Consider the following 21,821-nt stretch of genomic DNA (forward strand, 5'->3'; position numbering starts at 1 on the left):
ATCATCGTTCGTTAAATCACGTGATTTCTAGAAATCACGATCCGTTTATTTAAAGGATATCCGTTCTCAGTGATAGGCAATATAGATGATCAGATCCTTCAGGTAATAAGTTTCGTATTATGTATAAGCTTCGAAGGTACAAATAAAGTAAGATGCCTTCCAATCAAGGTACTACCTAGTCACGGCCGCGGTTGCATTGACACTTGATAGGGTTGATAGGAGAGTTCCCCGTGACTTGGTCTCATAGTCTCGTCAAGTTAATAATAATCCAATAATCCAGAAATCCAAGTAAACCATAACTCCCTATCTAACAAAAATCTTTTTATTAAAACCTTGAAATTTTTGTGAGGTTCTTTTGAAAATACTGGATTTCTGGATTTTTGGATTGACCGAGAGTTGATAAAACTTGCACGGGTTCTGGGTCGCTTCGCTCCAGGTATGGCCGCGATGGGCCCTAACCGTAATTAGGTTTGTCGAAAAATATTTTACTTGCGTAAAGGACCCCAAGAATTGGGTAGTCCTTGGTCGCTGCGCTCCAGTCACGGCCGCCACTGACGTTAACCATAAATACGATACGTGACTATCTGTATATGTATATATCTCTTCACACCACTTTACGTCACTTCGCACTACAAGTAACTTTTAGCACTTGAGAAAAAAGTCACGTGACACGGACAAGACAGACCACTCACAGCCAACCCTGGGTCGACCGAGGCAAGCAATACGAAGCAGCGAATTAAGAGACGAATCCATGCAGATTCCCCATCACGTCGACACGCATGTTCCCCTGATCTTCACCGGTGCGGGGAAGCCGAGCGAGACCGTCGCACTCGAGTTGCCCCGCCGACTCCTCTCGCCCCACGCAACGACGGTAAAATGCGAGGCATACGGGCTCCTTCGAGCTGGGAGGGGTCAAGACGACGCAGGGGGCGCGAGCATTCTGTCGATGTGCTGGTCGCGCACCAACCACGTTCATCTACACTTCAGCGTCGTCGCCATCGCGGATCACGATCAGGTCGTTACGGTCGGTCGCATCCCGTTCGGAACGAACGGGATGATGCGGGTGATCGCGTATGACGCTCGGGGAGAGCGACGGGCGGTCGACGAGGACCTTTATGTGGTTCTTGTCGCCGAAATTGATGTGTACTACGCCGCTCGCTGTGCGCTCTCTGTCACTGACGGATGGGCCTCGCCCGAGGAGCTCGGAAAGGTCCTTGCGGGACGCACAGGACGCGTGGCAGCGGCGCAAACCATTGCATGGGCGTGCTACCTCACCGGAAATAGCACTTTAGACTCAGAATACGACTCAGAGGACGATGGGGATGCCGATTACCGAGGGGTACAGGGGTGCGTGCAAGAGAAGATCGGCCCGAGTGATGCACTCATCCGCGCAATGGTGGAGCAGTACGCACCGCAAGTGAGTAATGCCGATCTCGCCGGTTGGATACTCTTCGCCGTGCATTCGCGACGAACGCAAAACATCTGCGCGGTCATTGACGGCATATGCGGCACGGTCGAGGACTTCAGAACGCTTGGTGTTGCCGCAACCACGAATTGTCGCCGGTTTTCTTCTTGGAGGCTCGGGGAATCGACTCCGTTGGCGCTTGTTCGCGCGATTGGTCCTGACGGCGAAGAGGACGACGCTTTGCACGCGGCGGCGAGGTTTTCAGACGGCAGGATCGCGTGCGTGCTGCTCGCGTGCGGGCGCCCGTGGATTGCAGTGCCAAGGGACTGGCATGAGCCGAGATCAGTACCTCGCATGACTCCATATGAAACTGCAATGGATGCACTGGTGACTGCTGATAGGGAACAAATCCGTCGGCATCCTGCGGTCATGGTGGAGGCCATCTGCATCCAGGGAGTTGGTCTCGCGCGACGATGTCTGACCCAGAGTGCTAGCGTCCTTAAGGGCGGCTCTGATACGGATACCATCGCAAGGGAGGCGCGGCGGATTTTTCGCTACGTCGAGAGCCTGGGGTGTGAAAGGGTCAATGGCGAAGGCGCAGGAGCTCAAGTAGCTCGAAATATAGACGTCACTGCCTTGGATACGAACACCCGGAGCTTTCGTGCTCGAATTGCATTCCTCACTCTCTGCGACCGGGGCGAGGTTGATACCCTTCTCGAACAGATGATGGGCGCTCATCGGAGTGCTGCAGGGACCAAGGGAGACATATTTCACGGCCTGGCCGCACGTTTGGCCCGGGCGGTGGCGTGCGTGGTGCCGGATTCCGACGTGTCCGCGCTGACAGCCCACCACATCGCCGTTGATGGGTCGAGCCGCGAGGTAACGGAGCGTCTCATGCGCGAGAGGCTCGCGACCCAACGCGCGTCCCCGACCACAGACGTCATCTTCATGATTGTTGCGCTATGCTCCTCGTTATTCGGACTGCTTCGAATCAATAACTGGATGGTTGGATCGTTCTTTGCTTCATTTCGCTCAATTCTGCAAACACCTCACATGGCCGCAACGGCCAGCGCGTTATTGTCACTTATCACTTTCAGTGTATGGAACCAAACTCACGGTCATGGTGTCTTTACATCGTCAAAGACGACAAGGAAGGGTGGCGAGGAATGGCGGAGCCGGTATATCTGGTCCCGAGAGGCGGTGATATGCACGTTTCGATTGTTTCTCGCCTTGATGATGCTCTTTATCGGCAGGTCGAGCAATGCATTCCAATCGTCCTCAACAGATTTGACTTGTTCTCAACAGATTGGACTCTACAGATGGGTAATACCCATGGCGAGTAACGTGGTGTCAACCTTTTGCGCCGTCTTTATTGTGCCCGTACGCATAGAGCGTTTCCTCATTACGGAATGCGCGCACATCCCGTTGAGCATCGCCATTCAGGTAACGATCTGCGACCTAAATCTTCGCCGCTGGTTTCCGTTCCTGATGCTCCGAATCTTTGCGCTTGCGTTACCCGCAGCAACCTACCTGTATGTCAACGAGCGAAATTTCAGGGCGAGGGCGGCGCTAATTCGGCAAATCCAGGACACTGTCGACGGCGGTGTAGGTTAAGCTCCTTCTTCGACGCATGTGTACCTATAGCTAGCCTCATGTGTTCATTAATTGAGATGAAACTAGCTAGGAAGCAGGTAAATCTCAACCTTTTCACTACCTTCGAAGATACCTTCGTATCAAGGTAAAAATACAAAGGTCACATCAACAACCAAAATTATTCCAATATGGAGAACATAGGTGCGCAAGGGCGACGTTCTTGCGTGCTTACGGATTTGTTCTTTAGACGAGGTATCTCTTGCCATTGGAAGTGGTTCAGTTCCAGAGATATTGCCCAACATTGAAAGGCGGATAGAATAGTGGTTATCAACGGTGAAATACAGTAGTACTGATATTAAAAGATGGTTCATGTGGTATGCATACATTTGTCAGCCAGATAGCCGCTGTGACATACTGAAATTTGTGCTGCACAAATTCACACAAAAGAGAGGGAGGCGACGTTTTGTTCCATCATGGATAGTTTCACATGTGTTCGAAGGCGTTTCGGTCTCTGCAAATTGAGGCTTTGCACATCGTCATCATCGCAACCACCGCATCATCACAACTGCGGCACCAACGCAACTACCGCGGACGAGCTTAAAGCACTAAAGAAACTGCCAGCCTGCCAACATAGATAACTGGTTTTGCAGCCGAGCGTGATAGCTATATTGAGCTTAGCTGAGTAAAGATGTGAGTGAGAATCCTGCCGAGACCTATATTCCGTCTCAGACTGTGCTCTTGGCGGGGGTGACGTTCAGTGTTCTGGGCACCGGACTTTTCCTTGGCGTCAACGACAGGAATGGACCAAATGGTGAAGCGCGCCCAGATGATTCAGAACCTGTCTCCTCAGGGATGAGATCAGTCCATTCCTGGACAGCCATGAGAAAAGCTTGAAGGGTCACCGTATCGTAGATATCCCACGGCAGCCCCCTGAGTCGCTTTCTAAGCGATCTGAACATGTCGCGATCCTGCGGGTGAACTGTTCGTAACCTGAGCGAGTCCAGCACGTTAGTGACCTGGGATCTTCGAATGAAACCGTCACCCTTGGGATCGAACACGAGCCACGCGCCCAGAGCTTTAGTCATCGCGCTATGCGCCACGCGTTGCGTATCATAATGCAGGTCGTCCATGGCGGGCGCGGCCGGATCAGACATCAGGTACAAGAGCGCGAGGAGGCAGACGAATTCCCTAAAGTCGATCGTGCCGTCACCGTTCGAGTCGGCGTGGAGGTAAAGCGCGCGCAAGGTATCGGCCGTCACTCCGTCGTCGGAGCCCAAAATGCGCCAGCGTTTTCTGACGCGCAATTGTTCGCATGCGATAAGAAATTCGTCGAAGTCGATGGTGTCGCTACTATCTGCGTCCATGCGGTCGAACACCGCGCGAACACCTCGAAAAGATCGTAGCATGGAGTCGAACGTAGAGACGACGGCGTGAAAGGAGCGGGTGCGCTTCAGCTCAGGCTCGTTCGCAACGTACGAACGGAGCTGCTCGCGAATCCTGCGGTCCAGATAGCCCATCGGTCGAGGTGGAGGGGAAGACATGCAGATGCCCATAGCTAGTATCCAATGTCGAACATCAGAGTGTACGTACGCTCGCGGCATCACTGCGCTGACCTCCTGTAACGGACCTGTAACAGTATATAAATACGTTTCTTTTCGGTCAAATATAAGGATGCGTATGCTGTCTTGAAGCTCCCTTCGACCTGGTCTTCCTAGTTGTCCAACCACCGTCTGTTTCATTGTTAAATCACGTGATTTTGACTCGCCGCGTAGAAATTCACGTGATTTATCCGTCAAAAGATAATTTCAATCATAAAATGAAACTGCCGGTGTCTCGAGCAAGGTGCGCAGGTCGTCTACCTGGTACGAAGGTACCGCGCATATTCTGAAGTGCTGTTCGAGGTGGTCACCGCTTGGTTTTGATATAGCGGTGACCAGTGACCCCCTGTCCATATGCAAGGTCCTCCCTATCTAACTCACACAACGAGGAGTCGTCCAAAGCGCGCGGGACATGACTTCGGCCGATTCCTGTTCAAGAAGGTTGGTTTCCGAAACAGAGTCATACCAGAGAGGGAGTGTCAGCCCAGATTCCTTTCGAGCATTGTGCTGATTCAATGAGTGGAGAAAACACATCCGCAAAGTTTTCGGGGTTGCTTTTATGCATAGATGATTGATCAACTATCACCTGTTCCCATGAGAACTATATAAATGAGAACTAAATATACACCACAACGCTACTCGTTGATAAAGTGCTCGTCGTCGACATATACCGAAACTCCCGCGGCGCGAAGATCGCTGATTATGCCGCGACCTTCCCGGATTGGATTGCGCCAAACCATGACACTGGCCAGATTTTGAAGACTGTGCATGGACTCCGGAAACGCCCGGAGTCGATTACCGTACAAGTCCAGCCTTCGAAGGGAGTTCAACCCGGTCAAGTCGATAGTGGTCAGCTCGTTGCCAAAGAGCTCCAGTTCCTCGAGCAAGCGCAACTGGTTAAACTCGGGTGGGAGGGCACTCAGTTTGTTACCCCCAAGCGACAGCACGCGGAGAAAGCTCAGTTGGGATATCTCCGGGGGTACCTGAATGGGACGAAAGGGAAAAAGGAGGGGATCGGTCCGTTACGGGGATGAATGTTTGTTTGACGGGGAAATGAGGAAACAGAAGATGCGTCGAGAGAGCAACTCACCATGCCCGTCAGCTTCTCGCCCGTCAGGCTCAGTAGGGTCACCCGACCATTACATACGCCCACACCCTTCCATGTCAGAGGGTCCGAAACAGGGTCATTCCACACGCGATTGCGCAAGTCATCACACTGCCATCGCTCGCGAACGGTGCGTAGCGCGCGTGCATCCTCACCACCGGGACCCGGAGTACTCCAGTTTCCAATTTGAGCCTCGGCAGCTTCGAGCACGCGAGTGTGGATATCAAGCAGGACCCCCACGCCGCGTTTCATCGCCTCGCCGAACGAGTGCGGGACTGTCAATAGACGGCGGTTATTGTTAAGGAAGACCGCGTTGAGTGTAGGCATGTCGCCGATCTCGGCGGGCATCTGCGATGGGAGATTTTGGAGGGAAACGTCAGTCAATGAGTCACGGATCCAATCATAAAATGCATCAAGACATCGCTAGGGCCCGCACCGATATCAATTCATTGTTCGAGAGTTCCAGCACGCGCAGCGAGCGAAGCTTTGACAGTTCCTTGGGACACTGCGCAAGTTTATTTCCACCGAGCCACAGCTGCTCTAGGTTCACGAGATCGCCGACGGCCCTTGGTATCTCCCTCAGGTTATTGTTGCTCAGGCGAAGGTTCCGCAGCAATGCGCACTGCCCGATTTCAAACGGCATAGATGTTAACCCGTTGCCGCGCATGCTCACCGTACGCAATGCGTCTAGGTGCGCCAGCTCGACCGGAATCACACCAGTCAGACCTGTATCATCCAGCTCGATATCCGTCACCCTATCCCTAATAAAGGCATCCGCCCTTGACTGTTCGAAAGTCACACCGCGCCAATCACGAGTTGGATCCCCGTCCTTAGACCACATTCGTTGCAGTACGATGCTGCGATGCCGCCAGTGACGCAGGATGTCTACGTCGCCGCCGCTATACCGCACGCCGTTCACGTCCACGGGTCCTTTGTCTTCTGAGACTTGGTTGATAGGCGCCGCTGATTGCAGCATGGACCCGACATGATCGCCGGATGTGTCCAATCTATCCAGCCCGCTCGACATCGAAATTATTTCGCCCGCTGATCGACGTCTGTCTTCGTCAAATGAAGCAAGCTGCTTGGGCAACGCGCACTGTTGCTGATCCTGTTCTGTGCGAGAGACGTCCGAGTCGGCGAGGTCCAGCTCACCGCGTGATGCGTCGAAGACGAGGGACGCACTGCCACCCCCGTGTATTCTCGTGACGTGCCGCTTCAAACCGGCCAGATCGCGCAACACGCGTGTGCATCCAGGATGGCTGCACCTGAAGGAGCGGGAGGGGAGGAGGGAGTGCAAGACGTCGACGGATCGCGTGGAGAGTTGCGCGGGTTGGATCTCGAGGCCCGCGTCGGAAGATAGCCCCCCCCCCCTCCCCCGCAGACGCGGGCGCTTGGGGGCATGCATCAAGGAAGGAGATTTGTTTCGGTCGGGGAGGCACGACCGCCGTGCTTCACAGTTCGGCCGGCAAGCGCTCGTCGGAATTTGCACTTGTAGAAGTTCGTCCCATTATATGCAGATGAATCTGTCGTCTAATAGGGTGTTTTAGAAGTGCAAAAACTGGGCGGAATTCCGCCTAGAATTCCGCCTAGAATTCCGCCTAGAATTCCGCTTTCTGGGCGGAATTCCGCCCAGGCTAGGCGGAATTCTGGGCGGAATTTCTGGGCGGAATTTGCTACTAAAACACCATAATAGATGAATATGTCGTCTAATAGAAGCGGAAGGAAGGGAGGAAAGGGAAAAGTAGGGTCAAGGGGAGCAAACCTGACTGTTGGTCCCGCTGTTTTTCGGCATCGTTGGGAATGAAAGGGGATTGCTTTGATGGGGAGCGGTAGGAAAGTGACGAAACACGGGATGCTGGCGCCAATTTTTTGCCAAATATCCTGGAAAACTTGTCGACAGTTCCAATTTTTTGCCAAAAAGCCTGGAAAACTTGTCGACAGTTGCACTCAACTCACTACACGAGAAAAAGCCACTATAGTGGCTTTGTGCGAGCACCAAATTGCATAATCTTTTGGTTACATTTTGAGCTCCAATGATTTGTTGGCATAAATTACTTGGGCGATTGCGTGCTTTTGTACATTTAGCCAATGATGCTCAACCCATTTGTACCACCATCAAAATCTCAAAAGGAAGAATCTGACATGTTTTCTTAACTGTTTGCTGTGTCCATGGATCGCCAAAGTTTGGTTTGGCGATTCAGGAGCCTCGCCAATGAAGATTTTGAAGCAACGAAGCAAGTTAAACCGTCATTTTCGAGTCAAAATGGACACACTCTTATTAGCTTGTACAGAAGGTACGAAGGTGCGAATTTCGCACATAGTCATTATTTAATGATACTCATACCTTATTACCTTCGTACTTCGTATTATTACGAATGAAGGTAACACTTAGTCTACCTTCTACAAGTCTAGTAGTCTAGAGCTATAAGAGTAGTTATTAACCCCAGTAAAGTGAACCAGTCGAGAAATCCTTCCCAAGAATACCACGCCGCGCCAATGAACGTAAAACGCGCATCCAGTCAAGGCGGCGCGATGAAGACATTTTCAGTGACGGAATCATCAAAGCTTGCGCAGAGCCCATGGCTCTCCGGGAACTCACTTATTGCCTCGTGCAGCCTATTCTTGTTCTCAGCTCCGCCGACGTAGCCAAAGTGAATCACCGAGCAACCCGCTGGAAGCCCTTTGGCTCTCCTGGCCATCGCCACATCAAAATTTGAAACAGCACTTTTGGACCAGACGCGGAACCACGTTTGATTTTTTGATTTCACATCTGGCTGTTGCTCGGTGGTTAGCCTGAATAAAATCTGTTCTTCTAGTGTGTCTTCTTTCATTCTGCCCAGCATGTCCTGAAACGTCGCTTTCGTTTCTTTCGTTGGATGTGCGGCCCATAAACCAGTGCTAAGTGAAAACATAAATTTATCATCTGTAGTCTTATCGTCGGATAGAATGCACAATCCCGGGCAAGCATCGACGAAAGTTCTCCCGTTGCGGTAAAACACAAGGTCAACATCGGAAAATAGAACCGCCTTTCCCTGATCAAGAAAGTAGCTTGCATACCAGTGTTTTGCATCTACAGCCACCGGCCGACCACCGTTTCTAGCCCGATTACCGTTCGTAAAATGTGGATATCGTGGCTCGTTGGTGCACGATAAGTTCCACTTGTTCAGCACGTCACAGCTCGTCGGTGTGGGATGGACGTTCTGGTCGACACCAAAGATGATTGGCTGAACCCCAAACACGTCCATGACACTTTTTTGCCACCGTTGTATCATCTTGTACTGCCTCACCGCTTCTGTCTGGTAATTATCTTGACCAGCAGCGTACGCTTCAAATGCTTTCAAGTCTCCTTCCGTGTTACCAGATGTGTACGTCGAGAATATGATCAAATCCGCAGATGACCAAACTGGATCAAACTTGTGAAGGTAAGTTTTTTCCATCTTTTCCGCTTTGACAGCAGCTTCCTCCGCCTGAGCTTGCGACTCCGCAACGTCCTTTTCCGCAGCAGTCGAGGCATCACCAGTCGGGGCTCCGTTCTTGCTAGTGGGATCTTCGCTCTTTGTCCCCACCTCGGTGTTCGACGACTTGACGAAACTCAGTACGTCTGGCGTCGCTTCCGTCGGCTCAGAGCGGGCAGAATGGACCTCGCCCGACTCTCGCTTTTCTGCAGCTATGTGCGTAGCAAAGCCACGCGCTGCCGATTCCCACCGCGCCTTCATCGTCGCCGGGTCTAAAGGACCGTCTCCTTGAGAGCCGTCTCGTCCACGTTCCTCGACGGCACCGCGCAATCTACCCCCCGCTGCCATCTCGCCGCTCGCGCGCACGGAGACCTGTTCGAGGGTATGGTCCGACATATGGCCTCCATTACCTCTCGCCCACGCGTCGATAGTCGACGCCTGCGCGAGTAAGACGGCGAAGAGAAGCGTCGCTTGCCAAACGGAGAAAGAGAAATTCATCGTCGCACGAGACTAAGAGAAGAATCCAGAGGACTAAGTGTTACTCAAAAGCAGCGGATCCCCTCTGGAATGTTTTAATTCGAACAATTAGTGTGCGCAGTCCTGGAGCGTTAGTGAAGGAAAGGGGGAAGAGCTCCTTCCCCCAGTAACACTGAAGCACCGCTAGCAGCTACGAAGGTACTTGCTCAACTCTTCTATCAAATGTATTGGTATTGTAAAAGGGTTTTAACCCGTATTAACTTTTAAGAGGTATCCATCTTAAGTGTTATCCCGTGGGCAAATAAAGAGAAGGGATGTCAAATTGCTATGAGTAAAACCCTTAACGGCGTGAAAAGAGATCATTCCGCACACCTACCGGTACAACATCGAGATGGAGGATTCCCCCCCCGAGTGTGACTTCTGTCACCACGAAATGCACTGTTGCTGGTGCGAGCCCCGGTGCGCCGTGTACAGTCGCCGGAGGTCGTTTCAACTGAAAAAGGGCGTCGCGTTTTGGTTCCAGGAGGACGACGAGTGTGCCGAGTGGCTGTGCGAAAGGTGTTGCGACTTTGACCCGAAAGATCCGCACGTCAAGTCGGACAAGGAGGGATACACGCGCTGGGCGTGTGAGAACCGCGGCGAGCCCTCGCAAGAGCCCGAAACGCACATGCAAACTTGGCCAGAGTTTTGCGAGTGGGGCATCGTCGTCGAGGACGAGAAAAAACCCGCTGTTGAGAAAAAATAACAACAGCACTCGCGTCCACTCGCTCCGTGTCCAGTCGCTACGTTGTGATGAACAGTTGAGTTACATCGATGATACACGTGCGAGCGGAGCCGGGCGCCGTCAAGGCGGCGCGTCGCCCAACGCCCCGCGCCCGATTTCCGCCTCCCCCGACAGGAACCGCGTCATCTCCCGCCAGAACAACAGCTGTGCGCCCGCCCAGCCCGAAGGTAATGTTACAAATAACTTACTTGTAAGTGTTACGTGATAAACGACACATGATCTCAGTCATGCATGAATGTGATTAGGGCTCATAACTCACCCGCGCGCCATGTATCTCCTCGCGACGCCCGCCACCGGCGCGTCCGTCGTCCCCGCGCCGTCTCGTCGTCGCGCCGCGGACACCGCCGCGGATACCGCCGCGCGCCCTTCGGCTGGGCGCCCCGGGTTCGCCACCGTCGCGCGCGCCTTTGGCTTCGGCAAGAAGCGAGCCGAGAATGGGAAGGGCGCCTCGTACAACGACGAGGGCAACCTGGCGGGGACGTCGCAGGGCAACCTGGAGAAGAAGCGGTGCGACCTCTGCCTCGGCACCGGCCTGCGCAAGTGCTACAACTGCCACGTCGGCGAGGGATGGAGGGAGAAGAACTTCAGCACCTCCAAGTGCGAGCGAGCGGGATACGTCCCGATCAAGGTGGGCGGCTTCATGGGCGTCTTCGGGGGGAAGGACGCCGAGGAGAAGTGTGGGGTTTGCTGGAACAACCCGGCCAAGAAGCCGGGACAGATTCAGTGCGTGAGGTGCGGCGGGAAAAAATTCATATACTACAGGAACGCGGACTGGAGGTGAGGCGAGGCGAGGCGAGGCGAGGCGAGGTGAGGTGAGGCGAGGTGAGGCGTCTGATGAAAATGTATGAATTCGTAAGCGTAAGCGTCTCACCGGTACCGGTGCGCGTCTCTCGTCTCTTCCCTTCTCTCGTGCGTCTCTTCTCGCATGAATGAACGCCGGTGTTTAGAACGCGAAATCAGAAGCCGTAGGACGCGCCGAACCCGTCCCACCTTCGTCCGCCTCTCCCGCCCCGACCCCGACCGCCGCCGCCGAAATTGTTGTTGAAACGGTCGCCTCCTCGACCGGCGTGTCCATCTTCCCTCCCCGCGCCCTTCCCTCTCCATCCGCCGGCGTCGCCGCCCCGACCCCGCGTCGACGACCGCGATCCAGCCCCGCCGTGTCCCCCGCGGGGATCGAACCCGGAACCTCCCCTTCGCGTCCGATCGGAACTACCGGCTCGACTATTAGCCCTCGCGATTTCATCCGCGTCGTACGCGGCTCGAGTCGCCGGATCCGACAGACGCGCGTTAGCCTCGCCCAGGAGCTTGAAGATCCGATCGGCGTCGGCGCGTATGAGCTCGTGGGGGCTCGGGCACGCGTCGTCCACGCGTCGGTTCGAATCCCACCCCGGCCAAATCCCGCACGCCGCGCCGAGGATGTTTGAACCTAAAAAGGTTTTTAAAGATTTGTCGGGGTGGTGACGAAGCGCGAGCGCTCGGTACGCGCGTCGAACGTCCGTCTGCTGCACGCGACGCGTTCGGTTGACCCGGTCGGCGACGGTGACGTCGGGTGGTACGAGCCCGAGGGTGGCGTAGTGATCCGGGGGGTCGTCGGATCGATTCCCGGCGAGTTCGCGCAGCGCCGCCTTCGCGGCGGCGAGGTGCGATTCGACGTCGACGCCGGCGCCCGCGTCCGACAGCGAATCAGAAACCCTTCCAGAAGAATCAGAAACCTTTCCAGACGCACCCTCGAGCAACCGCACGAGCGCTCGGTAATCGCCAATCGCGTCGGACGAGAGCCGGAGCGACGTCGAAACCTGAGCCCTGCGAAGCGTCGATTTTCCTCGCGCGGGATTGAGCGCCAACGCTCCCCCGCAATACGCGAGCGCGTCGAGGAGATCACCCGCGCCCTGCGCCGCGGCGGCGCTGTTGCACAGGCAGAGCGCGGCGAAGCACACGGACGCCGCGCCCATGCACCCGACGTCGTATGAATCGTCGTCGGGAGTACCATCCGGAGAAGTTTCTTTTGAAGTTTTAACGGAAACGTCGTCTTGAAACGCAGCGTCGATGGCCGACGCGTATCGCGCGACCGCGTCGTCGAACCTGCCGGCGCGAAACGCGTCGTTGCCGGCTCGCTTATGAGCGTCCTGCGATGTCGCGACGCGTCGCAGGGCGGCGAGGGATGCCGTTTCCTCGTCGTGAACGTCGCCGGATCGAACCCCGTCGCGAACGTCTTTGGTTTTTTCAAAAGAGGCGCTCAGACCCGCGAGCTCGTCGACGCAGGCCCCGGGGTTTCCCCTCGCGAAGTGCGCCAGCGCGCGGACGACGCGGCGCCAACCGTCGGTGGTTGTTTGTTTGTTTGTCTTCGACGACGCCGGGTTCGAACCCGCGACGTCCGGACCGACGCCGCCCGCCTCGTCGACGGCGTCCTCGTCAAACAACCCCGAGGTTTCGTCGATCGCGCCCCCGAAGCCGTCCTCGTCCGCCGCGCGCGTCGCCTCGGCGAAGGCACCGACGCACAGCGACGCCCTCGCGTGCGCCTCGGCCACGACGGCGCAGTGCGGCGCGAGGCGACGCAGCGGAGCGACGACTTGGACCGTCCTCTCCGCCGCGACGCGAACATCGGATGAACCGTTTGTACGGCCGTTTTTATGGCCGTTTTTATGGCCGTTTTGTCCGGTGTTTCGACCGACGGCGACGCGCCGCGCCGTCTCGGCACCCTCGGCCACGCCGCGAATCGCGCGTCGTCTCAGCCACGGGAGCGTCTCAGCCCTCAACGCGTCCACCGCTCGCCTCGCCCTCGCCGCCTCCCCAGCCAACTCGCAAGCCTCCGGGTGACTCCGGACGAGGTTAAACTCCGCCTCAGCCGCGGCGAAGGCGCCGAGGCGCACCAGGCACGTGCCCGCGCGGAGCCTGGCGCGGTCGAAGCCGGCGTCCGCGCGGAGCGCCGCGCGGCAGTCCGCCAGAGCGAGCCTCGTCTCCGCCGCTGCGTTTTTGTTTTTGTTTTCGTCTCCGTTAACGTTTTTACCGACGACGCCCCGGCGAACGCCGCCGCCCCCCGCGGCGGTCGATTCCGCTGCGAGCATGAGCCTGGTCGCCGCCCTGTTCGCGTAGCACACGGCGACGTCGCGGCCGGTACCCACCCCGCGTGATGATCCGCGATCACGACGCGTCGATTCGATTTCGATTGCGCGGGTGTAGCTCGCGAACGCGGCGGCGTATCGTCCCTGTAAACAAAAAAACCATGTCATTCTAATTGCCCATACAAATATTAAAAATAAACTCACCGCGCGAAAGTGTTCGTTGCCCTCGTCCTTCTCGCGAGTTGCCGCGCTCGCGTGTTCGGGATTTACGTTCGCCTTGGCGCGCCCGGACGGCGATCCGCGGGACGGATGATTCGCGAAGGACGAACGCGCGTCGAAGGCGTCGGGTGCGTGGTTTTGGGACGAAGCGGTTGAACCGCCGGTTGAACGCAGGTTCATCGCCGCGGTTCTCTCCCTGAGCACGTCCACGGGGCTCCGGTGGTCCTTTTCCAGCCGTTTTCCAGCCGTTTCGTCGAAGAAACGAACCGTCACCCTCGCGGGCCTTCGCGCGCGGCGCGCGGGCCCGCGGTCCGCGCCGTAATCCGCGGGGTTTGGCGACCCCGACGGCGACGGCGACGACGACGACGGGCCAGGGGCTGGTGACTCACCCCCCGGTGACTCACCGGGCGGTGACTCACCCCCCGGTGACTCACCCCCCGGCTTCGTCGACGACGACGGCGGCGCACCTCGCGCGCGTCTCGGCCCGGACGATCGCGCGGGCCCGCCCCGTCGGCGATCGGTCCCGTCCGATCGGAGGTTTCTCCGGAAAGACGTCTTATTCTTATCCGACGACGACCCGGCGCCGAGGTTAAACCCCGCAAAGTTCAGGTCCGGCATCGTCGCCGGCGGCGGCGCGGATCCGGCAGACGCCGCGGGGGTGAACGACGAGCCCGATCCCGGCGGCGGCGGCGGCGGGGTAAACTCGAACGTCCTCGCGGTCCTCGCGCGCGTCCCCTCGTCCCCGTTCTTCTTACCGCCGTTCCTACCGCCGTTCTTGCCGCCGTTCTTGCCGGTCGGCGTCCGTCGATTGGACGACGACGACGCGGACGCGCCCATCGCGAAGGTTCCGGGCGCGAGAGGCGTTCCGCTCGAAACGTCGGACGCGAAAGACGCGTTCGGAGAGAACGGATTCGCGTTCGCGTTTGCGTTTGGCGACAACGGGGAAGGATTTGGCGAAGAAAGATTTGGAGAAAAAAGATTTGGCGAAAAAAGATTCGGCGAGAACGGCGGCGAGGCGGCGAACCCCGCGGCGCCGGAGCCCGGACGGCGACGTCCCCCGGACGCGTCGACGCCTCCCGGGGAGAAAAAATCGAACGGCGGGGGCGACTCCGGCGTTCCCGAAAAAGTCGCCTCCTCCTTGGGGCTCGCCGTCGTTTGCGTCTGATCGAACTTTGTGTTTGGCGATGCAAACGACGACGCGGCGAATCCCTCCGATCCGACGGCCGCCGCGCGTCTGTTCGCCGCGCGCCTGGACGCCAGCCTGGACGCGGCGGACGCCCCGAGTGCCCCGGACCCGGGCGAGCGCGGACCGTTTCTGACCGTTTCTGACCGTCGCCGCGTGGGGTGACGCGGCGACGGCGACGCGCCGAGGTTGAATCTCATCGTCGTATGAGTCGTCGTACGAGTCGTCGTCGTATGCGTCGTCGTCGTATGAATCGTCGTCGTCGTCGGGAGCGGATCGGTTTCGATTTCCCCCGGGGATCGGGACCCGCGGTTGTCCGTCCCCGGGGATCCGACGTCCATCGGCGACGCCTCCGACGGCGCGGGAGGACTCGGACTCCGCGCGGCGAACGGCGGAGGCGGGTGGGTGGTCGGGGCGGCAGTGGGGGGTACCGGGTCGGGCGGACGACGTTCGGTGCCGCGGTCGTGGCTCGGATGCCACGCGTCGCCGTCCGATTCGTCGCTGCTGCTGTAGTCGACGAGGGACGCCATCCGCTCCAGGTGCGAGCCCCCGCTCGCGCGTCGCCGCGCGCCGCCCTCCGACATGTTGTACCTGCGACTGACCGCCGCGCCCCTCGCCCTCCGACAGCCGGGCGCGGGCGCGAGGCGACCGCGGGTCGGAGCGTGCGGTTATCGGCGGGGGGATGGGCTATCGAGACGCATGCGCGCGCGGCTCGGTGGGTGATTCGGCGCTGCGCTCGCCCGTGACGCGCGCGCGGGTGTGTGGCTATACCCGCCGCGTTGACAAACGGACCTTACAAGTATGTTCGCGCGCCGACGGCGGTGCCTTTGTTCCTGTTGGGTATTAAGCGCCCCCGCGTCACTCCGAGGGGCGCGCTCTATCCTCGAGAGCCGACGACGATGGCCCGCGCCCGGTCCCTCCGCGCGGCGGTCCTCCTCATCGCGCTCGTCCTCGCGCCGCGTCTCAACACGCCGCACCCCGCGCGCACCGACGGCGCCATCCTCCTCGCTCGCGGCGACGACGCCGCGCATCGGCGGCACAAGGACCTCGCCGCTCCGTCCAGGTCTTTCCTCACGACCCTGCAGTCCGCGGTCAGGGTCCACCGGCGTTCGCTCGCGGGCGACGGCCGCTTCGTCGTGCACGTCGTCGGCGCCGTCGCCAAGATCGAGGGCAGAGTCGCGTGGCCCTACGCCGGCCATCACGCCTGCGATAAAACCACGATGGTCCTCGTCGGCCGGGAGATGCCGGACGACGATCCTCCCCCAGATCACGTCGACGGGTGCGACACGCGCTTCGTCCGCGGGGCGTACACCCCGGAGAACTTAGCGCGGGGTTTGGACGACCCGCGCGAGGCGTTGGCGGACATGGTGATCCTCTTCAACGCCGACGCGTGGGGATGCCAGTGGCGACGGACGATGCTTCACCTCGCGACGCCTCGGCGCGACCTCGTGTCCGATTCGGGGTCGAGGACGTTTGGACGGTTCGACGACGTGACGGGGGCGCCCGTGATCGTGACGGGGTACGAACGCGGCGACGTGGGACGGATCGAGCGGATGGTTGGCGCGGAGCGCGCGCGTTGGTTCTCGTCGAGCGAGTTGCGAAGGTGCGACGAAATCGTCGAAAGAATGTACGGGAAGAAGGACGACGGGAAGAAGGACGACGCGAACGAAGGGGGGAACGAAGACGAAGGTTCGTTTAACGACGGTGAATTAGGCACGACGGTTAGGAGCGACATATATGAGGACGACGCGAACGTCCTTCAATTAGGGGCGCCGGTGGTGCACTGGGGGACGTCCCCGAACAGGCCGGAGGATAATGCTCCGGGCGATCCAAACGCGTTTTGGTTTTCGTTTTCGCCCGGGCTGGTTTCCGGAGAGGGATCCATCAACGGAAAGGGATCGGCGGCCGGCGTCGGCGTGGTGGACGGGGACCTGGCGGTGGGAGTCGCGGCGGTCGTCGTCGTGCCGCTGGCGGCGTGGTGCGCGCTCCGGCGGCGGTAGCGGCGGCTCCCGCGGCGGCGGCGCTCGAGGCGGCGAATGGTCCGGGTGTCAAGGTCAAGGTGTTTGTATGGGCTTTTAGCGCCGATGGAGCATCCGTACAAATTCTCAACCATGTGTATTCGTGGTCGAGAATGAGTCGTACGCGGCGCTGGTTGGGAGCGCTGGATATTGAAAGGGCGTACGACTATTAATGTAGACACCTCGTCCGCGTGCACTCATCCACCGGCGTCGCTGCCTGATGAAATCGGAAATCGTAAAATTTGTCTCACTTGACCGTTTCTGTCCACGCGAGTTTTGTATTTCCCAGAGCACGAGCGCGCAGCCTGGCACGACCCCGGACTTTCGTTCGATGGCACCGGTCGTCAAGCGCGGCAGGGGCCGACCCAAGGGCAGCAAGAACAAGGTCAAGAGTGCATCGGCGCCGGTTCCCGCTGTCAAGCGCGGCAGGGGCCGACCAAAGGGGAGCAAAAACAGGAAGACCCCCGATGCAGATCTCGAGGACGAGCCCGAAGAGCTCTTGTGCCCCATCACGCGAACCGTGTTCCGCGATCCGGTGATGGTTTTCGATTCGGGGCACACGTACGAGAGGAGCGCCATCTTGTCGCACTTCCGCCGCAACGGGGCCAAGGACCCGCTCACGCGTCGCGCCCTGAGCAGCACGAAGGTGATGACGAACTGGGCGGTGAGAAAGTTCGTGCAGGCTTGGCTGGACAGGCACCCGGACGTGACGCCCGATGGTTGGGACAGTCGCGAGTTTTTGGAGCCGTCGAAGGATGATGGGACGCAAACGTTCGACGACGACGAGGGTGACCTCGAAGTGCTCCGGACATGGCGTGCGACGTGCCCTGCACTGCAGGAGAGGTGGCCGGAGGCTGCGCGACCGGAGCACTGGGAAGGGGTGACGATGGAAAACGGTCGGGTGGTGAGGCTCGAGTTGGCCCTTGACGGCAATGAGCTGACGAGTGTGCCGGCGGAGATCGGGCAGCTCACGTCGTTGGAGGTGTTGGACCTCTACAACAACCAGCTGACGAGTGTGCCGGCGGAGATCGGGCAGCTCACATCGCTGACCGAGTTGTACCTCTTCGGCAATCAGCTGACGAGTGTGCCGGCGGAGATCGGGCAGCTCACGTCGCTGACGGGGTTGGACCTCAGCGGCAATCAGCTGACGAGCGTGCCGGCGGAGGTCGGGCAGCTCACGTCGCTGAGGGAGTTGCACCTCTGGAACAATCGGCTGACGAGCGTGCCGGCAGAGATCGGGCAGCTCACTTCGCTGGAGGAGTTGTGCCTCGACGACAATCGGCTGACGAGCGTGCCGGCGGAGATCGGGCAGCTCACGTCGCTGGAGAGGTTGTACCTCGGCGGCAATCAGCTGACGAGCGTGCCGGCGGAGATTGGAAGGCTAACCTCGCTGGAGGAGTTGAACCTCAAGAGCAATCAGCTGACGAGTGTGCCGGCGGAGATCGGACAGCTCGCGTCACTGGAGAAGTTGAACCTCAACGGCAATCAGCTGACGAGCGTGCCGGCGGAGATTGGGCAGCTCACGTCGCTGAAGGAGTTGGACCTCAACGGCAATCAGCTGACGAGCGTGCCGGCGGATATTGGGCAGCTCACTGACCTGAAGGAGTTGGGCCTCAGAGACAACCAGCTGACGAGCGTGCCGGCGGAGATTGGGCAGCTCGCGTCGCTTGAGAAGTTGTACGTCGGCGGCAATCAGCTGACGAGCGTGCCGGCGGAGATTGGGCAGCTCACGTCGCTGGAGGGGTTGGAACTCGACGACAATCAGCTGACGAGCGTGCCGGCGGAGATCTGGCAGCTCACGTCGCTGAGGGTGTTGTACCTCGACGACAATCAGCTGACGAGCGTGCCTGCAGAAATCGGGCAGCTCACGTCGCTGACGGAGTTGTACCTCAGCGGCAATCAGCTGACGAGCGTGCCGGCGGAGATTGGGCGGCTCACTGAGCTGAAGGAGTTGGGCCTCAGAGACAACCAGCTGACGAGCGTGCCGGAGGAGATCTGGCAGCTTACGTCGCTGAGGGTGTTGTACCTCGACGACAATCTGCTGGACGAGTTGCCGGCGGAGATCGGGCAGCTCACGTCGCTGGAGGAGTTGGGCCTCGAACGCAATGAGCTGACGAGCGTGCCGGCGGAGATCTGGCAGCTCACGTCGCTGACGGAGTTGTACCTCGGCTGCAATCAGCTGACGAGCGTGCCGGCGGAGATTGGGCAGCTCACGTCGCTGACGAAGTTATACCTCAGCGGCACCAAGCTGACGAGCGTGCCTGCGGAGATCGGGCAGCTCACGTCGCTGAGGGTGTTGTACCTCTACGGCAATCAGCTGACGAGCTTGCCGGCGGAGATCGGGCAGCTCGCGTCGCTGAGGGAGTTGTACCTCAACGGCAAGCAGCTGACGAGCGTGCCGGCGGAGATTGGGCAGCTCACTGAGCTGAAGGAGTTGGACCTCAGAGACAACAAGCTGACGAGCGTGCCGGAGGAGATCTGGCAGCTCACGTCGCTGAGGGTGTTGTACCTCGACGACAATCAGCTGACGAGCGTGCCTGCCGCGATACGGGAGCTTAAAGCGGCGGGCTGCGATGTGGTTTTGGACGACGGCGTAACGATGGACGAGTGAATGCTGCACTTCCCAGCGCTCGAATCGACGCGTCGACAGATGCGACTGTTTTTGGTACATTCGCGCAAAACGTCTCGGTCATCCCCCGGACACACCCGCGCTCGACCCTCCCGCGCCCACCCACCCGCCGCCCTCCCGGACCGGCTCGTACACCCTGATCTCCCCTTTGTTCGCCAGCGCCAGGCTCCACCCGAACGACGACGACTCGCCCAGTGCGCGGTTCCACGTGGCGCCGAGGGAGAACACGGCGGTTGGATCGAATCCCACGTCCCCGCGGCTCACGCACTCTCCGAGCTTTGGATGAGGTCCCTCGCGCGTCGTCTCTTCGAAGCCGCGCGATCGCCCTCGCCTGTACAGCGACACCGCTCGCGATTGCTCCCCGGGGGTCACCACGCGCGCGTCGTCGCCGTCGAACACGAAGACGGCTCGCGTTATCGTCTTTGGCCTGGTCAAACCCGCGCGGTGGTGCCCGGTGAACTCTCGCGCCAACGCCAACGTCATCGGAGCGTCGCCCTCGCCACCCTTAACGCCGTCTCCGGTGCGTCGCGTCTCGTCGAGGGACGTCGCGAGGGCGCGGAGGTCCCACAGCCGGACGAACGCGTCGCCGCCGGACGTAAGCAGCGAGTAATAACCGTTCCCTCCGCCCTGGCCCGTTCCCGTTCCCGTTCCCCGTCCCCGGCGTCCCCACTCGACGAAGTTGACCGGTCGACCCCCGTGCGCGTCGTCCAGCCCCGCCACCTTCGCGCGACTCGGCGCGATCCGCGTGTCCACGACGGCGACGCGCCCGTCGCCGCCGCAGGACGCGAATAGCCAATGACCCCCGAAGCCGTCCGACGTGTGTGAAAAATCGGACTCGACACCGCCCGATGACGCGTCGTTCCATCGAACGCATCGAACGACCCCGGCGTGCAAACCGTCGTACTCGACGCACGCCACCGGGTCCAAATCGACGGCGCCCCGGACGACGCCCTCGCCGACGCGCCACCGCCGCACCGTCCAATCCTTGCACCCGACCAAGAGCTCGTCTCTAGCGTGGTGCATCGAGAAGACGCCGGAGCCTCGTCCCGCGTCGAGGCGCCACGTCAGCTTCGGCGCGCCCGTCGCCGCGGACTTGACGGCGAGGTTCCACGAGCACACCGTGCCGTCCATGCCGCCGGCGGTGAGCAGGTGGGACGCGTTCGTCGTCGCGGAAGAAGCGCAATCGAGGACATCGGGGAACTGCGCCTGCGAGCACCAACCCCTGTGCGCGGTCCACGACAGCGTCGGCGAGTGGCGCCGAATCCGTCGCCCGCGCTCGTCCGTCGTCGCGCGATCCGCCTCGTCCGTTTCCGACCCGTCCCCGTCCCGGGGTGCCGACTTTTCGTCCCCGTCCCCGTCGCGAGTTTGTCCTCGTTCGTGCACCGTCGAGTACGTCTTTCCACCCGCGCCAGTGGATAATGAAACGGGCTCTGGCGCGAACACCGCGCATCGTCCGCCGTCGCCCCCCGCCGCCAGTAAGCCGCATCTCGCGTCGATGGAGTAGAAACCCTTCTTGCACGTGCCGTCGACGAAACGCGCGGGCAGTTCGGCGAATCCCACGAGTCGACCGCCGGCGTGGTTTTGGTTTTGGTTTTGGTTTTGGTTTTTTTGGTTTTGGGTCTCGTCCGATGATGGCTCCCGCGACGGACCCTGGCCGTCGTCGGCGGATCCCCACGCGACGTATCGGAGCACCCCGCTGTCGTCGAACGTCTCGTCTTCCTCTGTTCGCGCGTCCTCGTGCGTCGTCGCGGCGTCGCGGTGAGTCACCGGGCGGTGAGTCACCGCGCGGGCGTCGCCGAACGTCGCTCGAAGGGCGTCGGCGTCGACGTCGTCGAAGAAGGACCCGGTGTGCCGCGTGGACCGCGTGGATCGGCGCGTGGGTGCCGAGGTGCGAGCGGGCCCTCGTGCGGCCGCGCTCCGCCTGGGATTGTCGCGCGCGCCCGTTCTCTTGCGCTTGGAGCCGCCCTCGAGGAGGCCCATCGTGGAGGCGAGGTTGTTGATGCCGAGCTCTCTCATGATGGCGCGGTTGCGGGCGACGCGCTCGTCTCTCAAACGCTCGTAGTCGGCGCCCGTAGTCGCCGCGGGTTCGGGGGGCGGTTCGGGGGGGGTGAGCTTGCCCCACATGCGCGCGAGCGGGTTGTCCGTCGGCATCCCGGCCGCCGGAGTTGGACGCGACTCGACTGATGAGGGACGAGTGTTCAAAACAGCGAGACGATAGTGGCTGCGAGGAACAAAAATGATTTCCCGGACATTTATTAATTAGCTTTGCATTTGGTGATGTGACTGTTTACGC

General features: G+C 59.5%; 9 protein-coding genes across 9 annotated transcripts; 4 read left to right on the forward strand and 5 right to left on the reverse strand.

Moving 5' to 3' along the window:
* Positions 1-3,045: 3,045 nt before the first annotated feature.
* Positions 3,046-4,569, reverse strand: MICPUN_107618 (predicted protein). The gene has a single exon (XM_002507694.1). The coding sequence runs from the start codon at positions 4,549-4,551 to the stop codon at positions 3,724-3,726; it is 828 nt and encodes a 275-aa protein (XP_002507740.1). The 5' UTR covers positions 4,552-4,569; the 3' UTR covers positions 3,046-3,723.
* A 604-nt stretch (positions 4,570-5,173) lies between these two features.
* MICPUN_55535 (predicted protein) lies at positions 5,174-7,106 on the reverse strand (the record flags this gene model as incomplete). The annotated part of the gene is made up of 3 exons (XM_002507695.1): positions 5,174-5,579; positions 5,687-6,049; positions 6,138-7,106. 3 exons carry the CDS (start codon positions 7,104-7,106, stop codon positions 5,232-5,234), a joined length of 1,680 nt encoding a protein of 559 aa, XP_002507741.1. The 3' UTR covers positions 5,174-5,231.
* Positions 7,107-8,220: 1,114 nt separating this feature from the next.
* MICPUN_55536 (predicted protein) lies at positions 8,221-9,654 on the reverse strand (the record flags this gene model as incomplete). The annotated part of the gene is made up of 1 exon (XM_002507696.1): positions 8,221-9,654. The coding sequence occupies one exon, from the start codon at positions 9,652-9,654 to the stop codon at positions 8,221-8,223; it is 1,434 nt and encodes a 477-aa protein (XP_002507742.1).
* Positions 9,655-10,024: 370 nt separating this feature from the next.
* On the forward strand, positions 10,025-10,378 carry MICPUN_55537 (predicted protein; the record flags this gene model as incomplete). The annotated part of the gene is made up of 1 exon (XM_002507309.1): positions 10,025-10,378. The coding sequence occupies one exon, from the start codon at positions 10,025-10,027 to the stop codon at positions 10,376-10,378; it is 354 nt and encodes a 117-aa protein (XP_002507355.1).
* A 270-nt stretch (positions 10,379-10,648) lies between these two features.
* Positions 10,649-11,233, forward strand: MICPUN_51891 (predicted protein; the record flags this gene model as incomplete). Its single annotated transcript, XM_002507310.1, has 1 exon — positions 10,649-11,233. The coding sequence occupies one exon, from the start codon at positions 10,649-10,651 to the stop codon at positions 11,231-11,233; it is 585 nt and encodes a 194-aa protein (XP_002507356.1).
* A 140-nt stretch (positions 11,234-11,373) lies between these two features.
* On the reverse strand, positions 11,374-15,465 carry MICPUN_55539 (predicted protein; the record flags this gene model as incomplete). Its single annotated transcript, XM_002507697.1, has 2 exons — positions 11,374-13,623; positions 13,684-15,465. The coding sequence occupies 2 exons, from the start codon at positions 15,463-15,465 to the stop codon at positions 11,374-11,376; spliced, it is 4,032 nt and encodes a 1,343-aa protein (XP_002507743.1).
* A 315-nt stretch (positions 15,466-15,780) lies between these two features.
* MICPUN_98564 (predicted protein) lies at positions 15,781-16,881 on the forward strand (the record flags this gene model as incomplete). Its single annotated transcript, XM_002507311.1, has 1 exon — positions 15,781-16,881. The coding sequence occupies one exon, from the start codon at positions 15,781-15,783 to the stop codon at positions 16,879-16,881; it is 1,101 nt and encodes a 366-aa protein (XP_002507357.1).
* A 904-nt stretch (positions 16,882-17,785) lies between these two features.
* Positions 17,786-19,510, forward strand: MICPUN_77808 (predicted protein; the record flags this gene model as incomplete). The annotated part of the gene is made up of 1 exon (XM_002507312.1): positions 17,786-19,510. The coding sequence occupies one exon, from the start codon at positions 17,786-17,788 to the stop codon at positions 19,508-19,510; it is 1,725 nt and encodes a 574-aa protein (XP_002507358.1).
* A 78-nt stretch (positions 19,511-19,588) lies between these two features.
* Positions 19,589-21,679, reverse strand: MICPUN_98566 (predicted protein; the record flags this gene model as incomplete). The annotated part of the gene is made up of 1 exon (XM_002507698.1): positions 19,589-21,679. One exon carries the CDS (start codon positions 21,677-21,679, stop codon positions 19,589-19,591), a length of 2,091 nt encoding a protein of 696 aa, XP_002507744.1.
* Positions 21,680-21,821: the final 142 nt, after the last annotated feature.

Source organism: Micromonas commoda, chromosome 1 (genome assembly GCF_000090985.2).
Source record: "Micromonas commoda chromosome 1, complete sequence".
Taxonomy (NCBI): domain Eukaryota; kingdom Viridiplantae; phylum Chlorophyta; class Mamiellophyceae; order Mamiellales; family Mamiellaceae; genus Micromonas; species Micromonas commoda.